We start from the raw sequence: 15,833 nt of genomic DNA, 5'->3' as shown, positions 1-15,833 counted from the left end.
GTACTAAACGCCACCTGATCGATCATAGTCTACCAGCTATAGCTGTCTGTACAACCATTCTTTCAGGGGAACATTTGGTCATGAAAGACCACTAAACAGATTTCACCTATAAAACCCAATTTGAAGAAGCCTAGATTTGTAGAACTAAAACAAAATAGTGGATTAAGCCATATTAGGAACTTTGTCAGTCTAAGTATTTTCAAAATGAGCCCCAACAACACACTAGCTACTCCCTCACTGGTACCTAACTTTGTTTGTGTACCAACATTTTGAAACAATGGTATTGTGGTCTTTTTGTTAACCCGAGTGACACGTGATGCATCAAGTCTGAAGACCTGTGATCTTAGGGTCTTAAAACAAAAAAATCCAATTTTGCATAGGGCTTTTAAGTAGAAAAGGGACTTTAAGTTGGGACATTTACAATTAGTAGAAAAGGGACTTTAAGTTGGGACATTTACAATTAGCAAGATATTTTACAAGGGCTCGTTGAATGAGAAGCCTTTTGTAAAATACCTATAAGGCCATGGGAAATACATGTGTATTTGGTGCACACACAGAAGGAGCAGCTATATTACAAAGAAACATGTTCAAAGAAAAAGTGGCCTGTACCTGGATTCTGCATGTGTGAATGCTATCACAGGTGTAGCTGGCATTTTGGTAATTCACACATATATGGTCCAGCGTGTACACATTTAAGTAGTAGATTTTACAAAACTCGACATATAAGGAGCTGATTAGGCAGCCCAGTTCCAAAATCCCCAAAGTTTTGGCTTTTTGAGGTGATTTTTAAGGCCAGAGAAAGAAGTATAATTGACTCCTCACTGACTCCTTGAAAACCAAGGCCCAAAACGAGCAGTTAATGCATATTTATGTGTGATTCGAAACAGGGGCATAGCCAGACCTCAAGGTGGGAGGGGGCCAGAGCCTAAGGTGTGTGGGGAGGAAATTTTGTTCACCACCGCACACCTCCTGCCCCCTCACTGCCCTGCCGCTCCCCACCCACTGCTGCCGATGTACATCAATTTCACTAAAAGGAGCGTGCCGGACGTGAGGGGAAGAAAGAGCAGGGCAGGCAATGGGGCGGTGCTGCCGCAGACCAGCGCTGGACAAAGTCTTCAGTTGGCGGGGGTTGGGGACCCCTGCCAGCCAACCAGGTGCCCAGAGCAAATTTAGGGGGGCCCAGGCCCCCACCTAGCTAAGCCACTGATTCGAAGGAGGTATGAACAGGGAAATTCTTACAATATAAATGTATTCTCTATGCCCACATGATGCACAGGACCTTCCCCCTTGACATATGTACATGCTGCGGATACACATGTGAGAAGTGGCTTTTAGAACTCACTACTAATACGTGTATGCCCAGTTACATGTATAAATGAGCTTATTAAACATGTAAAGGCCACCTAATCCTCTAAAATGACTTCCAAAGTGTTGTAATCTATGCTCACCCTTAGGCCTTCTTTACTAACTCCAACAACCAGAACTAGTGCCCAAGCCACTTGTCTACTTAAACCACTGTGGCCGATATAAGAATGTCACATGTTTAGAATGGAGAAAGTGGTAGTTATGGGGACGCTTTTAAATCTATGGAGATCGGGAGGGGGTGGGGAAGGGTTTCTGGTTTCAAGCTAAGATGTCACTTTGCAAATTAGGGTAAATGATAAGGCGCGACTACCTGCCAGGACTGGCTACACAGTCTGTACCTAAACCGGCTACGTGTTCTCTTAGGGCAGTAAGGCATGCGTGTCCACTGATTCTTTCCACTCTTGTGCAATTATGATTATGTTGACATCCCGCTGTTTCTGGTTGCAGGCCACAGCGGCGAACAATAATAAAAATAATAAAATCAAACTAAAATTGAAAGGAACGCCAATATCTGAGAGCAAAGGTAAAGACCAAGCATATAAAAGTCAATCAATCGTAGAAAATAGAGAGAATTCAGGGAGATCGAATGAGCTGTTGGTACTGAACAGATTACCTGACCCCCAAAGTCACTCAGACTGTCAAAAAAATAGGTTTTTAAAAGGGCTTTAAACTTAACAAAGGATTTGGTATAAGAAGGACGAGAGTTCCAGAGAGAAGGAGCAAGAAAAATGAAGGCAGAGGAGCGAATATTATGAGCAGTTCTAAGAGAGGGGAGTACCGACTGGTAGGAACCTAGGGAGCGTAAAGCGCAGGAAGCGGTATATGGAATTATAACGGAGGAAAGATTCGCTGGAGTGCCAAGGTAGTGGACTTTGGGCGTCTTTTACTTAAGGCACGCTCACGTTTTTAGCGCGTACTAAAATTGTGGGCACGCTAAACATTACAGACGCCCGTAGGAATGCACTGGTGTCTGTAACGTTTAGCGCGCGCCAAAAACGGGAGCACGCCTTAGTGAAAGACCCCCCTTGTGAATTAAGTAAAGAACTTTAAACACACGTCGATACTGGATAGGAAGCCAGACAGAGAAAAAGAGGGGTAACGTGATCATATTTTCTAGCCTTACATAGAAAGCGCGGTTCATCTTTGGTCTGTGGACCATGTCCCAACCACTTGTGTGTGTATGTGAGAACAGATACATATGTGTGTGTGTAAAATTATAAGTGGACCAGCCACCACAGACTTGCTTCCCACAGTCTCAGCCAGGAATAATAAATGGAAAAAATGTTTTTCTTATTTTGAATAGGTGCATTTTCACATTTCACTTAATATTAATGACAAAATAGCATGTGTTTCCTGGAAATACCAGATTACACCCTTCTGTCTGCATTTTCGATCACCTTTGGAGGCAGCAACCAGTAGCTGTCTGCATGCCAAGTCTATCCTTAGGATGAATGAGTACCTCACCACCTCATAAACGTATGCCAGCACTGCTGAGTCTTTGAAATTTCAGAAACATCTCGAAATTCAGCAAAACAGAGATTTTCTGGTCTTACATTTATGCCATAGCATACTCCTTAGCTTGTGGCTTCAAAGCACTGCAGATCACTATAGATTTAACACCACATAAAGTACATAATTAAATCCCTGGAATGTACCAATTCATTAATTTCACTTTCATATGATGTCCGTCTTAGACAGTGTAAACATGCAGACTTTCTTCGTTTCCACATGTGTCTGTATTCTCAAATTCCAAAACAAAAATTGCCTTTCTGTATTTGAAAATGACTTTCCTGGTTCTCTTTTTTTATGTGTTACCTCGCAACACACTGAGATCAACTAGCAACGTCGGGTTAAAGTTCATAAGAGCTTCTCCATCTACAAGTAAATTAGCATAAGCACCGCCTATCTGATTTGACAACCTCTTCTGACGAGTGCACTACATTTGGTACAAATCCACTCTTTACCCCCTCCCAGCCTTCCTGGATAGTAATATCTCCCCGCCTAACAAGCTCATATATGTCTCGAGTCAGGTCGGTGAAAGCCTTCTCCACGTTAATGGCATCCCGAGCCGACGTCTCAATATACTTCAGACCGTAGGCTGCGGCCAGTTTCTCAGCCTCATGTCTGGTCACTTGCCGTTGTGTGTCAAGGTCACATTTGTGGCCTACCAATACGAAGACAATCTGGAAGGGCTGAACGTGGACTTTTGCCTCTTCTAGCCACTCATGGACGTTCTGGAAGGATCTGCGATTTGTAATATCAAACAGGAGGAGGCCGCCCACTGAGTTTCTGTAGTAGGCCCGGGTTATAGACCTGCAAGATAAAGAGAAAAATGCAAACAAGATGCAAGACTGCTGTAATGTATGAATTCAATGGTCACTCTTTGAACACCAGTAAATCAATCTCTGTAATATATGCACACACACATATACATTTAATTTGAATTATCTGTGTGTTGGTCACTCTTGACCCAGTCCTTGGAACACGCCCTGCCAGTCTGGTTTTCAGGATACCCACAATGAATATGTATGCGATAGATTTGCATACAGTGGAAGTAGTGAATGTAAATTTCTCTCATGCATATTCAATGTGGATATCCTCAAAACCTGGCTAGGCTGGGTGTGTCCTGAGCACTGGGTTGAGAACCCTCTCTCTATATATAACACTTATTTGTGCTTCATTTGGGGGCATTTGATGCTTGATTTGCTTCCTTAGACCAAATTTGTCCTTTAAGCATTTGTAATTAGACACTTTAATAATTCCCCCCCCCCCCCCCCCCCCCCGAGAATTAGGCCCTACGGAATAAATGTACTCACACACAGAAATGGGCCATGTACCCCCCGCTTTTCCCACTCATGGCAGGCTTAATGCGGCTTACAAGGGGCAATGGAGGGTTAAGTGACTTGCCCAGAGTCACAAGGAGCTGCCTGTGCCTGAAGTAGGAATGGAACTCAGTTCCTCAGGACCAAAGTCCACCACCCTAACCACTAGGCCACTCCTCCACTGTTGCTACTATTTAAGATTCTACATGGAATGTTGCTATTCCACTAGCAACATTCCATGTAGAAGTCGGCCCTTGCAGATCACCAATGTGGCCGCGCAGGCTTCTGTGAGTCTGAAGTCCTGCATGTACGTGCAGGACGTCAGACTCACAGAAACAGAAGCCTGCACAGCCTTCTACATGGAATGTTGCTAGTGGAATAGCAACATTCCATGTAGAATCTCCAATAGTATCTATTTTATTTTTGTTACATTTGTACCCCGCACTTTCCCACTCGTGGTAGGCTCAATGCGGCTTACATGGGGCAATGGAGGGTTAAGTGACTTGCCCAGAGTCACAAGTTGCTGCCTGTGCCTGAAGTGGGAATCAAACTCAGTTCCTCAGGACCAAAGTCCACCACCCTAACCACTAGGCCACTCCTCCACTGTTGCTACTATTTGAGATTCCACTAGCAACATGCCATGTAGAAGTCGGCCCTTGCAGATCACCAATGTGCGCAGGCTTCTGCTTCTCTCCAATAGTATCTATTTTATTTTTGTTACATTTGTACCCTGCGCTTTCCCACTCATAGCAGGTTCAATGCGGCTTACATATTGTATACAGGTACTTATTTGTACCTGGGGCAATGGAGGGTTAAGTGACTTGCCCAGAGTCACAAGGAGCCTCAGTTCCCCAGGACCAAAGTCCACCACCCTAACCACTAGGCCACTCCTCTATGTTTAGGCATGTTTAGCTGGTAGCTGCTGTGGTATCATGTATCCAAGCTGGGCTTAGGGCCCTGTTTACTAAGCCGCGTTATAGGCGCGCTGTTAAAAGAATTTTAATGAACATACTCACGAATACCGTCAGACCAAGTCAGGTTTAAGCATTTTTATTTACTTGAAAGGAGGCAGATCCAACTGCAGTCAGAAGGTTGTCTGATCTAAGTTTCTCCTCTCCCCTGCTCTTTTCTACGTGCAGGGACACAAAGGAATCTTAGTGCCCCCGTGTGTCTGTCAACACACTCACATTTAACACGTTACATTTCTAGGCTACTGGGAGTTAGCTTGTCTGGCTCCCTCCCAAGCATCTCTAGGTACATTCCATTTTACTACTTGTAATGTACAAGGCCAGAGAATCTACATTTCAGAGGGTCTACATTTATTGTAGAAATTGTAAGAATGATTAACCCTATGTTACCAAAACATTTTTCTACACGAGCTAACATTTTTAATGCGCGTTAACCATGTATGCGTGTTAACTGTGTACGTGTCTACAATATATAAAGACTAACCTGTTCAAAGAGACTTACAAAAAGAATCCTCCATAATGTCTTGACTCCAAAACTACATCAGAACTAGCCAATATTGAACTCTCTTAATTTGGTTACTTTAATCACATTATCATTATTGAACATTATATCTTGTCCTGCTCTCATTTACATGTTTTGAATTATTTATTTACTTCTAATTTACTCGATACTCTTATGTATCTTAATTGCAACAATATTCTGTATTCCGCTAATGGTGATTGTCATTGCGACATATTGTAAGCCACATTGAGCCTGCAAATAGGTGGGAAAATGTAGCAAATAAATAAATAAACAATATCCCTATAGGCGCCTATATGGTTAGGGCGTGTCCTAATTGTAGGCGTGTTAAAAATGCTAACGTGCCTTAGTAAATAGGGCCCTTCGTGTTATATACATTTGTTCATGCGATAGTGCCTGTTAGGGAGGTTCTGCCAGTCTGCATAGCTTTGTTTGTGCAAGGAAACCTATGTGTATGGACAGGGCTTAATTTGGGGGGGGGGGGGGGGGAACGGCCTAGAACGCAGTTCCACCACTTCTTTTTAGGCTCCAGAGTAGCGGAGGTGTTCTGCTCCAGCCCTTCCAAGAAGCCTTCAGGGAAGAGGACAGCAGTCACTCTACTTGCTCTTCTTCTACCACTCCTGCCCCCTCACTTTGTTCCACTCCCTTTTGGTCTACAAATTAAGCCCTGTGCATGGATAAAGGTAGAAGCATCCGGAAGCAGTAAGCAGAGGACTGGCCCTGCCATCTGAAGACGAACAGGGGAAGTGAGGTGTGGACCCCAATCCCTGCATCACAAATAATGTGGGGAAAAAACTCCCACCATGGCAATAATCTTCAGTGTGCGGGCAGGAACTCACTCGCTACGGAAGTAGTGGACGAGCTGACCCTGTGGCTAAATAAGTTCACAGGAAGATGGAGGAGAGAAAATAGGAGACGGAGGGAAGGAGAAGACGGGGGCAGGGAGATTGCAAGGGGGAATCAAAGAGGGAAATGAATGCCTACACACCCAGAGCCACAAACACCTTGACCCCCCAAATGACATATCTCCACAGAACACCAATCTACACACCATACCACTCTCTCTTTCACACACACCTCCTCCATACAACCCCATCCAGCCACACGGCGGCACACTTTACCATATCTCTCCCCATCAAGCCCCACAGACATGCCTGACTCTACAAATGGAGGAAGGAGAAACACGGAATTGTGTCACTGTGTGTGTACTCTTTGGCTGTTTATACTAGGGATATGCATTCATTTTTGGATGACTGGGAAAATGTAATGAATGGAGGCATTTTCAATTCATTTTCCCTTTGCTGAACCAAATGAACAGGCTTTGAATTTTGGGAAAGGCACAGCAGCAATCACAGAAACATGGAGCCACTCTGGGGAGGGAGAATGGGAGGGGGGGACAAGCAAGAAGCATACTGAAACTCTATGACAAGCAGCTAAACAAGCCTATCCATGGAAAGGGTTTCTGTGCTTGCTTCTGAACAAATATCCTTTACTCAAGTGAAGAAGGTGCCAAATAATAAAACAAAAATAATCCAAAGAGCACATAGCTCTGTGACTGAGAGAGAGATCTGTGTCGGAAGCAGACAAAAGTGTGTTCTACAACTTTTACAGGGTTTCTGGCTGGTGGCTGCAGAGCAACAATCTGTGTCTGCCAAGTAGTCTCAGTAGTAGTTAAGTGACATACAGGCCAAAGAGGGCTCAGTGACTAAAGTAGATCTGAGTCAGAAGCATACAACGTGTGTTTTACAACCTCTCTAGGGTTTCTATAAGAATATAAGAGTAGCCATACTGGGTTAAACCAATGGTCCATCTAGCCCAGTATCCTGTTTTCCAACAGTGGTCAATCCAGATCACAAGTACCAGGCAGAAACCAGATTGCCTGTAGGGGCAACAGTCTCTGTACCTATCCAGAAGGCTCAACAGTAGTTAAGGGCCTCTTTAACTAAACCGCACTAGCAATTCCCGCGTTTCAAATAAGAGGAAGCCCATTCCATTCCTATGGGCTTCCTCTCATTGCCGTGCCAGGAATCGCTAGCACCATTTAGTAATAGAGGCCCTAAGAGACATGTAGGACAGAGTGACTTGGTGACTTAAGACAGCCACCAATATAACCGCCTTACAAGCAGAGAGAAGTGTGGTAGCCGTGTTAGTCCACTCAAGGTTATCAATAGAAATCAAACAAAATAAAACACGGAAAAGAGAATAAGATGATACCTTTTTTATTGGACATAACTTAATACATTTCTTGATTAGCTTTCGAAGGTTGTCCTTCTTTGTCAGATCGGAAATAAGCAAATGTGGTAACAGATAGTATATATAAGTGAAACATCCAAGCATTACTTTGACAGGGTGGGAGGGTGGGGGGTGGGTCGGAGGTATGCATGGGGACATCAAAGCATTTCATTGATATTCTAATAGGATGGGTGATCTGGGTTTTCTAGCCCATTATAAACCATAAAATTGTATTTCTCTGTTTATCACCCTCCTCTCACCTACCCACCCCCACCCTGTCAGACTGTCAAAGTAATGCTTGGATGTCTCACTTATATATACTATCAACTAACACATTTGCTTATTTCCGATCTGACAAAGAAGGGCAACCTTCGAAAGCTAATCAAGAAATGTATGAAGTTATGTCCAATAAAAAAGGTATCATCTTATTTTCTTTTCCATGTTTTATTTTGTTTGATTTCTATAGATTCCACATGGAATGTTGCTATTCCACTAGCAACATTCCATGTAGAAGTCGGCCCTTGTAGATCAGCAATGTGGCCGCGCAGGCTTCTGTTTCTGTGAGTCTGGTCAGACTCACAGAAACAGAAGCCTGCGCAGCCTTCTACATGGAATGTTGCTACTGGAATAGCAACATTCCATGTAGAATCTCCAATAGTAGCAACATTCCATGTAGAATCTCCAATAGTATCTATTTTACTGTCATAGTAATGCTTGAATGTTTTCACTTATATACACTGTCAGCTAGCACATTTGCTTATTTCCGATCTGACGAAGAAGGGCAACCTTCAAAAGCTAATCAAGAAATGTATTAAGTTATGTCCAATAAAAAAAGGTATCATCTTATTTTCTTTTCCATGTTTTATTTTGTTTGATTTCTATTGATAACCTTAAAGCAGAGAGAAGTAATCTGAAAACATCTCTCACCCTCAGGCTCCAACAACAAGGAACGTCTACCACTACCGCTAAAACCTATTATTTTCAAAGTGCTACTAGGTTACACAGTGCTAAAAAGACATATAGAATTTATAATTTAGCGTGACTGAATCATGTTTGGGAAGGGTAGGCATGGAAATGGGCATGCAAGCAAAGGAGGGTAGGTAGGTAAGACATCTAGAGCCGGTTCCAGCGCAAAGTGTAAAGGAAGAGCAAGAAAGTTGGTTTTGTTTTGTTTTTTTAAACATAATTAGGCTGTAAAATCTGTTGCTGAAGTTATGTGGATAACAGTGGCGTAGCCACAGGTGGGCCTGGATGGGCCAGGGCCCACCCACTTAGGGCTCAAGCCCACCCAACAGTAACACACTTTTAGCAGTAGCTGGTGGGGATTCCCCTGATGGTATCAAAAACGCTACTCTCCACGATACTGACACCTGCGCATTCTCAGTTTTCAGCACATGCCTGCTGCAGAGTGCTAAGGTGGAAAGAAGCATTTTTCCGCCAGCTGAGATATTTTTTTGGTGGTGGTGGTGAGGTGAGAACACTTGGTGCCCACGCACTTCTTGTCTAGGCCCACCCAAAATCTGTTGTCTGGCTACGCCCCTGGTGGATAAGTTGAATAACATAGCAGGTTTCAAAGAAAACTGGACAATTTCCTGTAGAAAAAAACCCATAACAATAATTATCCAGGTGACCACTGTCAGAGATAGAATACTGGACCTTGTTCTGACCCAGAATGGCTTTTCTTATGTTTCTTATGCTCTTATGGGGGGGTTCTATGAGTATCACCCCTGTAGTCTATCAAACAAGCTAACGAGAGATTTCTTTAAGAGGAGAATACCCAATAGCTGCAGCTTCCAATGCAACAGTCTGCAATGGGTGGACAAGATATTTTTTTTTAGATATGTTAATGATAGGAGGAAGTGCAAAAGTGGCATTGTGAAACTCAAAGGTGAAGTGGAGGAACACATAGAAGCTGACAAGGATAAGGCGAATTGCTTAAGAAATATTTTTGAACCACATAAGACAAACGCAAGTCTGAATGGAAGTTTGGTAGAACTTGAATCATTTTCAGAGGACTGTGTTCATGAGGAGCTAGCTAAGCTAAAGGTGGACAAAGTGATGGGGCCAGATGGCATACATCCGAGAGAACTGATGGAACTCGGGGAAGTTCTGGCGGCTCCGCTGGCTGACCTTTTCGGTGCTTCTCTAGAGTTGGGAAGGGCGGATGTGGTCCTTCTCCACATAAGCGGAAGTTGTGAACTACAGGCCGGTCAGTCTGACCTCTATGCTAAGTAAATTATAACGGAAACACTTGTAAAACAGAGAATAGTGAGATTTCTGCAATCTAACGGACTGCAGGACCATGGTTTCACTAAAGTCAGTTCTTGTCAGAGAAATCTGATTAATTTCTTTGACTAAGTGACCAGAGGGTTGGATTGAGGGAGTGTGCTAGATGTGGTGTACTTGGATTTTAGCAAAGCCTTTGAAATGGTACCAGACAGATTACTTATAAATAAACTGAGTACCATTGGTATGGGCCCTAAAGTGAGTGACTGAGGGTTTTTTTTTATCCATTTATTTATTTGTCGCATTTGTATCCCACATTTTCCCACCTATTTCCAGGCTCAATGTGGCTTACAATTTTTCGTCATGGCTTTTGCCATTCCAGAGTAAAAGATACATTTGGTATTACATATAAAACATGGGTGACATAATAAAATTAAACGATCTTTAAAAAGAGAGAGCGTTCAGAATATCATTTAAGTGGTGATGCGTTACAGTTCTTATTATGGATCATTGTGGTATGCCTTGTTAAAGAGGTGAGTCTTCAATGATTTACGAAAGTTAATTAGGTTGTGAACTATTTTCAGGTCCAATGGTAGAGCATTCCACAGCTGCGAACTCAAGTATGAGAAGCTGGACGCATGGATTAATCTGTATTTTAGTCCTTCACAGGAGGGGAAGTGAAGATTCAGGAATGTGCGTGATGATCTTTTAGCATTCCTGGGTGGCAAGTCAATAAGGTCTAGCATGTAGGCCGGGGCATCTCCGTGAATGATTTTATGAACCAGAGTGCATACTTTGAATATAATGCGCTCTTTAAGAGGAAGCCAGTGTAATTTTTCTCTTAGGGGTTTAGCACTTTCGTATTTTGTTTTTCCAAATATACGTCTGGCTGCAGTGTTTTGGGCATGCTAATCTTTAAAGCACGTTAAACACTAGAGATGCCCATAGGAATATGATACTGATACGTCAGTAGTTAAAAAGCTTTAGTGTAGACGCCGTCGCCATCTTGACAGGAATAGTTCCCTTGATAAAATTGGTTGAGCTGGCGCTAGAACGGCGTAAGGGTAATTACGAAATTGGGTTTAAAATCTATTACTATGTGAGGGTGTCACTCGTACATAATATTATTATGACGGTGTTTGTAAAATGTTTTTTTAGGGGAGGTCCTTGACACAGCCGGGTGGCAAAACATGCATGTCAGACAGCTTTGAGCCCCCAGTCCGAACACACCTAAGATAAATGTGCTTAAGATGTTAATATAAATGAATAAAAGCCGGTGAAGAAGTTAGTTCTGTTTTGAATTGCCATAAATCACTGTTTGGCAATTTAGCACTAATGAGGCAAGAACAATACTGCTTGAATTGTTTGTGAAAATCATGATGTGAGAATATATTGTGATGGGAGAACAAGTACTGGGACTAATGAAAGTAATGTTAGTTTAGGTGTAAAGTCCTTAGTAAGATAGTTACACTCAATACATAATAACATAGTAGATGACGGCACAAAAAGACCTGCACGGTCCATCCAGTCTGCCCAACAAGATAAACTCATATGTGCTACCTTTTGTGTATACCCTACTTTGATTTGTACCTGTCCTTTTCAGGGCACAGACCGTATAAGTCTGCCCAGCACTATCCCCGCCTCCCAACCACCAGCCCCACCTCCCACCACCGGCACTGGCACAGACCGTATAAGTCTGCCCAGCACTATCCCCGCCTCCCAACCACCAGCCCCACCTCCCACCACCGGCACTGGCACAGACCGTATAAGTCTGCCCAGCACTATCCCTACCTCCCAACCACCAGCCCCGCCTCCCACCACCGGCTCTGGCACAGACTGTATAAGTCTGCCCAGCACTATCCCCACCTCCCAACCACCAGCCCCACCTCCCATCACCGGCACAGACCGTATAAGTCTGCCCAGCACTATCCCCACCTCCCAACCACCAGCCCCACCTCCGGCTCTGGCACAGACTGTATAAGTCTGCCCAGCACTATCCCCGCCTCCCAACCACCAGCCCCACCTCCCACCACCGGCACTGGCACAGACCGTATAAGTCTGCCCAGCACTATCCCCACCTCCCAACCACCAGCCCCACCTCCCACCACCGGCACTGGCACAGACTGTATAAGTCTACCCAGCACTATCTCCACCTCCCAACCACCAGCCCCACCTCCCACCACCGGCACTGGCACAGACCGTATAAGTCTGCCCAGCACTATCCCCACCTCCCAACCACCAGCCCCGCCTCCCACCACCGGCTCTGGCACAGACTGTATAAGTCTGCCCAGCACTATCCCCACCTCCCAACCACCAGCCCCACCTCCCACCACCGGCACTGGCATAGACCGTATAAGTCTGCCCAGCACTATCCCCACCTCCCAACCACCAGCCCCACCTCCGGCTCTGGCACAGACTGTATAAGTCTGCCCAGCACTATCCCCGCCTCCCACCACCGGCTCTGGCACAGACCGTATAAGTCTGCCCAGCACTATCCCCACCTCCCAACCACCAGCCCCGCCTCCCACCACCGGCTCTGGCACAGACTGTATAAGTCTGCCCAGCACTATCCCCACCTCCCAACCACCAGCCCCACCTCCCACCACCGGCACTGGCACAGACCGTATAAGTCTGCCCAGCACTATCCCCACCTCCCAACCACCAGCCCCACCTCCCACCACCGGCTCTGGCACAGACTGTATAAGTCTGCCCAGCACTATCCCCGCCTCCCACCACCGGCTCTGGCACAGACCGTATAAGTCTGCCCAGCACTATCCCCACCTCCCAACCACCAGCCCTGCCTCCCACCACCGGCTCTGGCACAGACTGTATAAGTCTGCCCAGCACTATCCTCACCTCCCAACCACCAGCCCCACCTCCCACCACCGGCACTAGCACAGACCGTATAAGTCTGCCCAGCACTATCCCCACCTCCCAACCACCAGCCCCACCTCCCACCACCGGCTCTGGCACAGACTGTATAAGTCTGCCCAGCACTATCCCCACCTCCCAACCACCAGCCCCACCTCCCACCACCGGCTCTGGCACAGACTGTATAAGTCTGCCCAGCACTATCCCCACCTCCCACCACCGGCTCTGGCACAGACCGTATAAGTCTGCCCAGCACTATCCCCACCTCCCAACCACCAGCCCCGCCTCCCACCACCGGCTCTGGCAGACTGTATAAGTCTGCCCAGCACTATCCCCACCTCCCAACCACCAGCCCCGCCTCCCACCACCGGCTCTGGCACAGACTGTATAAGTCTGCCCAGCACTATCCCCACCTCCCACCACCTGCTCTGGCACAGACCGTATAACTCTGCCTAGCACTATCCCCGCCTCCCAACCACCAGCCCCGCCTCCCACCACCGGTTCTGGCACAGACCGTATAAGTCTGCCCAGCACTATCCCCACCTCCCAACCACCAGCCCCACCTCCCACCATCGGCTCTGGCACAGACTGTATAAGTCTGCCCTGCACTATCCCCGCCTCCAAACCACCAGTCCCGCCTCCCACCACCGGCTCTGGCACAGACCGTATAAGTCTGCCCAGCACTATCCCCGCCTCCCAACCACCGGTTCTGGCACAGACCGTATAAGTCTGCCCAGCACTATCCCCGCCTCCCAACCACCGGCTCTGGCACAGACCGTATAAGTCTGCCCAGCACTATCCCCGCCTCCCAACCACCAGCCCTGCCTCCCACCACCAGCTCTGGCACAGACCGTATAAGTCTGCCCAGCACTATCCCCGCCTCCCAACCACCAGTCCCGCCTCCCACCACCGGCTGTGGCAAAGACCATATAAGTCTGCCCAGCACCATCTCCGTCTCCCGCCACCGGCTTTGCCACCCAATCTCGTCTAAGCTCTTTAGGATCCATTCCTTCTGAGCAGGATTACTTTATGGTTATCCCACGCATGTTTGAATTCCGTTACCGTTTTCGTTTCCACCACCTCCCGCGGGAGGGCATTCCAAGCATCCACTACTCTCTCCGTGAAAAAATACTTCCTGACATTTTTCTTGAGTCTGCCCCCCTTCAATCTCATTTCATGTCCTCTCGTTCTACTGCCTTCGCATCTCCGGAAAAGGTTAGTTTGCAGATTAATACCTTTCAAATATTTGAACTGCCTGCATTTTGGTAGGACATAGGAATATATGGGCATCTCTAGCGTTTAGAGAATGCTTTTTTTTTTTAGCATGCACTAAAAACGCTAGCGAGCCTTTGTAAAAGGACCCCTGAGTTAGGAAATGGTTGAGTGGAAGGCGACAGAGGGTAGTGGTAAATGGAGCTCGTTCTGAGGAAGGCGATGTTATCAGTGGTATGTTGGCAGGGTTTGGTTCTTGGGCCGATTCTTTTTAACGTTTTTGTAACTGATATTGTTGAAGGGCTGAAGGTCAGCTTTTAAGTAGATGGTGATCCCCGTTTTTAGTCAGTTGTGTATTCAGCTGCAGGCACAGCTGGCAAAGGCAAAGATTACTAGAATGCATTTCACCTGCAACATCTGGACTAGTCTGATCACTACACATACACCTACCACTCCCTGATGGCACACCTGTGGAAGGGGCCAGCAGTGGACATGGGGGGGTGGTATACCAGCAGCAGGTGGGCTGTGCTGTACACCCAGTTGATGGATGATAACTATATTTGGGTCCATACCTCAGCAATAATGAGAATGCTAAAGGAATGGCATCTAGGCCAAAGATAGGCCACCATGCTTTCTGGCTTTTTTTGTAACAGGCAGTGGAATGATGCATGGGTTCACTAGGTTTAGTGAGTGGTATTAACTTTTTAGTTTGATTTTTATGTTGTCAGTAATGCTTGTGGTTTTATTAATGTCTTATCTGTGTTTTATTGTTTTATGTATTTTTGCCCAGTACTGTGGATGGTGGTGGGCTATAAATATTTCTATCAATTAAATAGATAGATAACATAAAAATTAAGGCAGTGAAAGGGTGTGGGAATCATTTTATCAGATGTTTTGAAAGTTTGCAGCACCTGGTCTGGTAGTAAGAGACCTCATAGGCCTTAAGAGGTACTAACTAAGAAGTGCTGAAGTGTAGAAGGGTATTTCCACTGGAGTGTGAAGGGTGTGTTGTGCAGGCTGTGCACCAGCTCATTCAGGGCATCAAGTGGAATTTCACTTAGCTGATATGTTGGAGAGGTCAGTAGAACAACAGGAAGCTCTGCATCAATTCCGAAAGCCCCCTGGGGCATCAGGATTGGAAATATATAACTCACGTCATAGAAATCCTGAAGCAAGGAACGCCAAGGAGAAAATGATTTCCAGAAAACCTACCCTGAGCCTTGTTGTCCTAAAAATGAATAATCTAGAGCACAGCAAGAGGGTTTTCTGCAATGAGAGGAAGCCTCCTTGTAGAATGAAATGGGAAAATGTTGAAATCCTTTTCCAAGGAGGATGCTTAAATACAAGCTACTGTCTGTGACCTTCGGGGGAAAAAACTATTATTCTCCAGTGAAAAATAGAGGAACATAGTGCATGCTGTCCAATGCAGTTTGCACATATTAATTAGTGTGTGCTGTCCAGTGTGTAGTTCGTGCATAGTAATTAGTGGACTGCACACTATCCACTGTGCACAGTAATTGGTGCATGCTGTCCAATATGCAGTTAGTGAAGAGTAATTAGTGCGTGCTGTTAAGTTTGCACTTTACGCACAGCAATTGGTGTATGCTGTCTAATTTG

At 45.7% G+C, this 15,833-nt stretch overlaps 1 protein-coding gene across 1 annotated transcript in view; it reads right to left on the bottom strand.

Annotated features, from left to right (window-relative positions):
- Window positions 1–1,144: 1,144 nt before the first annotated feature.
- Window positions 1,145–15,833, bottom strand: part of RAB39B (RAB39B, member RAS oncogene family) — a 36,399-nt gene continuing 21,710 nt past the window's right edge. The window contains exon 2 of the mRNA XM_030209422.1: window positions 1,145–3,678. Within this exon, the coding sequence (XP_030065282.1) occupies window positions 3,252–3,678 (427 nt within the window). The 3' untranslated portion in view covers window positions 1,145–3,251. The remainder of the gene's footprint in view (window positions 3,679–15,833) is intronic.

The sequence above is a fragment of the Microcaecilia unicolor genome, chromosome 7 (genome assembly GCF_901765095.1).
Source record: "Microcaecilia unicolor chromosome 7, aMicUni1.1, whole genome shotgun sequence".
Taxonomy (NCBI): Eukaryota; Metazoa; Chordata; class Amphibia; order Gymnophiona; family Siphonopidae; genus Microcaecilia; species Microcaecilia unicolor.
The sequence above is the reverse complement of the archived record's forward strand: the minus strand, read 5'-3'. Positions and strand labels throughout refer to the sequence as shown.